Raw genomic sequence first — 3836 nt, 5'->3', positions numbered from 1 at the left:
GGGGCGTGGGCCGCTGCCACGCCTTAAGTGCCTCATCGTCATCAGGCACCGAGAAAAAGGATGTTTTTTTTTTTCTGTACATTTATACGTTGCCATGCCCTAAGAAGCCATGGCAAGTAGCATGAAACGACAGACGCCTGTTGCGCACCCGGCGCAAAACTGTGCGTCTGTCGTTTCATGCTACTTGCCATGGCTTCTTAGGGCATGGCAACGTATAAATGTATTGTCACCACAAGGAGGTACAACTGCACAGCGTGAATGCAAACATAAATGAGCCGTGGAGCTAAAAGAACCGAACAGAACCATGCAAATCGAGCGCACTCGCTAGCTCCGGCAGCAGCCAAACTACAGCGGAGGCATCTTAGTGTCGACGCGCGCGCCACCACTCGGCATCATGAATCACTGCAACACGCGCCGCGCTCTCCGACGGCTGCGTTGCTCCCACCTCCCCCTTCTAGACACCGTATTGGCAACTGTGAAAACGATTCATTCGCAAGCGTGCGGCGCACTGTTAGGGTGGCTAGAAGGGGAGGTGTGAATACCGGCGGCGCTTTCCTGCAGGCGCGCGTGACCCCCTTGCGCACCGATGCCACCAGGGGAAATATGGCGCTACAGCTCGCGGCGCGGGAAGCATAGCCGCGCCGGCCTGCCGGTCTCGCCTCGCCTCCGTGCCTTCGCCGTCAGTTTTGGTCTCGTCGCCTTGTTTGTGGTGTTTCTCGCGATACATAGCGTGTTGCACAGCGTTGTCGTGGCATTGCCAATTGCCATCCTAGTATTATTCACGAGGCCTTTCACGCTAGCTCAATCTGATCACCACCGCCTTTTTTTTTTCCTTAGGTTTATCGTTCGCGACTTTATTAATGGAACTGCAGTCTTGATACCACGTCACATTCCTGCCCTCTCAGAAGATGCCGTGCCCACAGTACTTCCGAACTTGCCAAAATACATTAGCAGGACTCTGACGAAAGAAAGAAAAGAAGAGATGTCTCACACGCTCCACGGGTTCCAGGTTCGGGACGCAAACCACTCCGGTATAGGCAGTTCCGCCTACTATGACCCTGTATGCCTGGACTACATATTCGACTCTCTGAGTACGAATAAAGTATTATTATTATTATTATCTTACAAGAGAAGCGGCGCTTGTCTATTGACAAGACGGGGGAATGCATGCCCACCGGCAGACGTGGAGGCTGTAAATATACAGCGGGATGGAATGCCCAGTCCAGTCGCAGAAGAATTGTTCATTATCGAGCTTAAGCGACCTTTGGAACTGTGGTCACTGCAAAAGTTTAAACAAAACATTGCTCGTTACTGGACTGCAGAGTTTGCATTGAACGAAATGCTGCGCCTGTTGTGTTAACCAAAATGGTAGTGTTCTTCATTGGAGAAGGAGAATTGCCAGCTGTAGCATCTACTTGGCTGGGCAGCTTCACAACGAAACCGTTGTGGAATCTAAAGAACAAACAGAAGGGACTTTGGGGGCCTTTTATATCTATCAGTCTATCAGAACCATTCTACAAGCTGGTCAATTAATGCCCTTATTGAAAACAAACTCACTCGTTTGCATGCCAAAGCTGTGGCAAAGTTTATGCAGTTGATCAATTGGTGATGTGCCAAAAATTGGTTGCCTAGAGCATTCTGCTGCCCTGACAGCATCAGTTGTACGTTTTTATTGCGTAACAAGGATTCATTTTTTGCTTAAAGGTGTCATTCAGCAGGGCACTGAGAATAAACTAAAAGCACTGAAATATTGCGTGTTGTAATCAAATTTTCCCATAGTTGTTTTCCTCACTTAAATAAACTATTTTATGACCAGATCTGTTGCTGTCTGAAATCATAGTAAATTGCTTATTTGAGCGTCGAAAGGACATGCTACACGTCTTCAAGCGCTGGCACAAAGTGGTTTGTACGTCGAGAAGTAATCGGGTAATGACTGCAGTTTACAGGTCGTACGTACGGCACGCATAGGGTGATTACTGCTGACCTCGAGGACGACGGTCGCATTTTGAGGGAGTCGAAGTGCAAGGCACCTGTGTGCCGTAAGGTGTGAGTGCGCGTTAAAGAACCCGAAGTGGTCGAAATTATTCCAGAGCCCCCAGCCCCTATGATTCTGATCTGGAGGACACAAAAAAAAAAACCGCGTTTGAATCTATCGACGCAATGCGAACTGGGCCCATAAAATCTCACAGGAGTAGTGATGTGGGCTGATAAAACGTTGATTTCATGGATAAAGACGTATATTCCATGACGCTCGTAGACAACGCGCGATACCCGAGGCTGGCGATGCGCTCATTTCGGTTGCGTGCCTTCCCGCGCCTCGGTCAACAGCGCCGCCCTGCGGCATCGGTGCGCTGAGGGGTCACGCTTGCGCCGCCGGTATTCACACCTCCCCTTCTAGCCACCCTAGCACTGTATCCGCGGTGTTGACACGACTTTCAGCATGGTTCGAAAACTCAAGTATCACGAGCAGAAGCTCTTAAAGAAAGTAGACTTTATATCGTGGGAAGTCGACAACAACCTCCATGAAGTAAAGATAATGAGAAAGTACTATGTTCAGAAGCGCGAGGATTACACAAAGTAAGTTCTGCCTGTCTGTTGATCGGTCGGCGACCTCCGCGGCTTCAAGCATGGTGCATTCGCGCGCTGCACATGGTCCTGTGCCACTTACTCTGCGTGTAATATTTGTGCAGGTACAATAAGCTGTCACGGGCTATACGGGATTTGGCGCGGAAGATCAAAGAGCTGGATCCGAAGGACCCATTTCGTGCCAAGGCAACCACCGACTTGCTGAACAAGCTGTAAGTTGTGAGCACATTCCTGCTTCCCTGAAATTGCAGGTTCCACATGCCTGCAATTGAGCCGATCTATTGTATTTTTTTTTTCTGTGCTCGTGTGACGTTAAAACGTTTAAGGCTACGAAGACAAATCACCTCAGATTACCTGAGCAACGTTGGCCTGAATATGACACCCTACTTTCGTTTATTCTCCCCTTCAAGGCTCCAGGGAGCAGTGGGATTTCTTTAACAACGCCGGTCCGATGGTAGGCTGGCAGTGTTATTTTCTGCTGTTGTGTTGTGTGAAGCCATTGCTATACCGAGTTGGAGTGCATAGCTGCAACAGTCTAGCTGCATAGTGATTTACGAACTGCGTTGGCTGTGGCCGTTTGTTGCTTTTCTTGTATTTCTCTATCCGTATTATACGTTCTGGAGCATCGCTAATAGATATATTTTGCAGCAGAAGTCTCAGAATCATAAAATTGTGACAAGCACTACAAGATGACAAAAAGTAGGCATGTCACAGAAACAATAACACTAGCACCAGAGATGAGTCACAGGTCATGCTTACAAGAAATTATGATAAATTGGTTATTAGGTTCTGAAATTTAAAAAAGAAATGTGACGAAATCCTGTAGTGTTTCACCAGTATCTTCTCCATTTACTTCTAGCATCAGATAAGGCCACTGTTGCCGATGTTACACTGTACTTTGTTACAAATTAAATTAAGGGTGTTTTACCTTCGTGTAGTCATTGGCATCTTGAGAAGAGAGAAAGGAAAAAGGATAAATTAAAGGTAGAGAGATTAACCAGGAATGAGCCCAGTTGGCTACCCTGCACGGGGGAAGGGGAATGAAAAAATTAGATAAGAAGAGAAAGTCCTCCGTTGATATCGCCGACATAGTGACAGTTCTTTGCTCTGTATCACGGAAGGTCACTCAGTCCAGCAGCCTTCAGAAATCGCAGCAGTGCTTTTGTGACCTTTTGTAGCTGGGATATAAGAGGCCATGGTCCCAAGATCTTATACAACGTGAAAAGTTTTTCATCTAGCTGATTTGGAGA

General features: G+C 47.5%; 1 protein-coding gene across 1 annotated transcript; it reads left to right on the top strand.

The window, feature by feature from the left end:
- The first annotated feature begins 2408 nt into the window (after positions 1-2408).
- Positions 2409-2828, top strand: LOC125942052 (U3 small nucleolar ribonucleoprotein protein IMP3-like). The gene is made up of 2 exons (XM_049659967.1): positions 2409-2577; positions 2691-2828. The coding sequence occupies exons 1-2, from the start codon at positions 2441-2443 to the stop codon at positions 2800-2802; spliced, it is 249 nt and encodes an 82-aa protein (XP_049515924.1). The 5' UTR covers positions 2409-2440; the 3' UTR covers positions 2803-2828.
- Positions 2829-3836: the final 1008 nt, after the last annotated feature.

Source organism: Dermacentor silvarum, unplaced genomic scaffold (assembly GCF_013339745.2).
Source record: "Dermacentor silvarum isolate Dsil-2018 unplaced genomic scaffold, BIME_Dsil_1.4 Seq963, whole genome shotgun sequence".
Taxonomy (NCBI): domain Eukaryota; kingdom Metazoa; phylum Arthropoda; class Arachnida; order Ixodida; family Ixodidae; genus Dermacentor; species Dermacentor silvarum.
The sequence above is the reverse complement of the archived record's forward strand: the minus strand, read 5'-3'. Positions and strand labels throughout refer to the sequence as shown.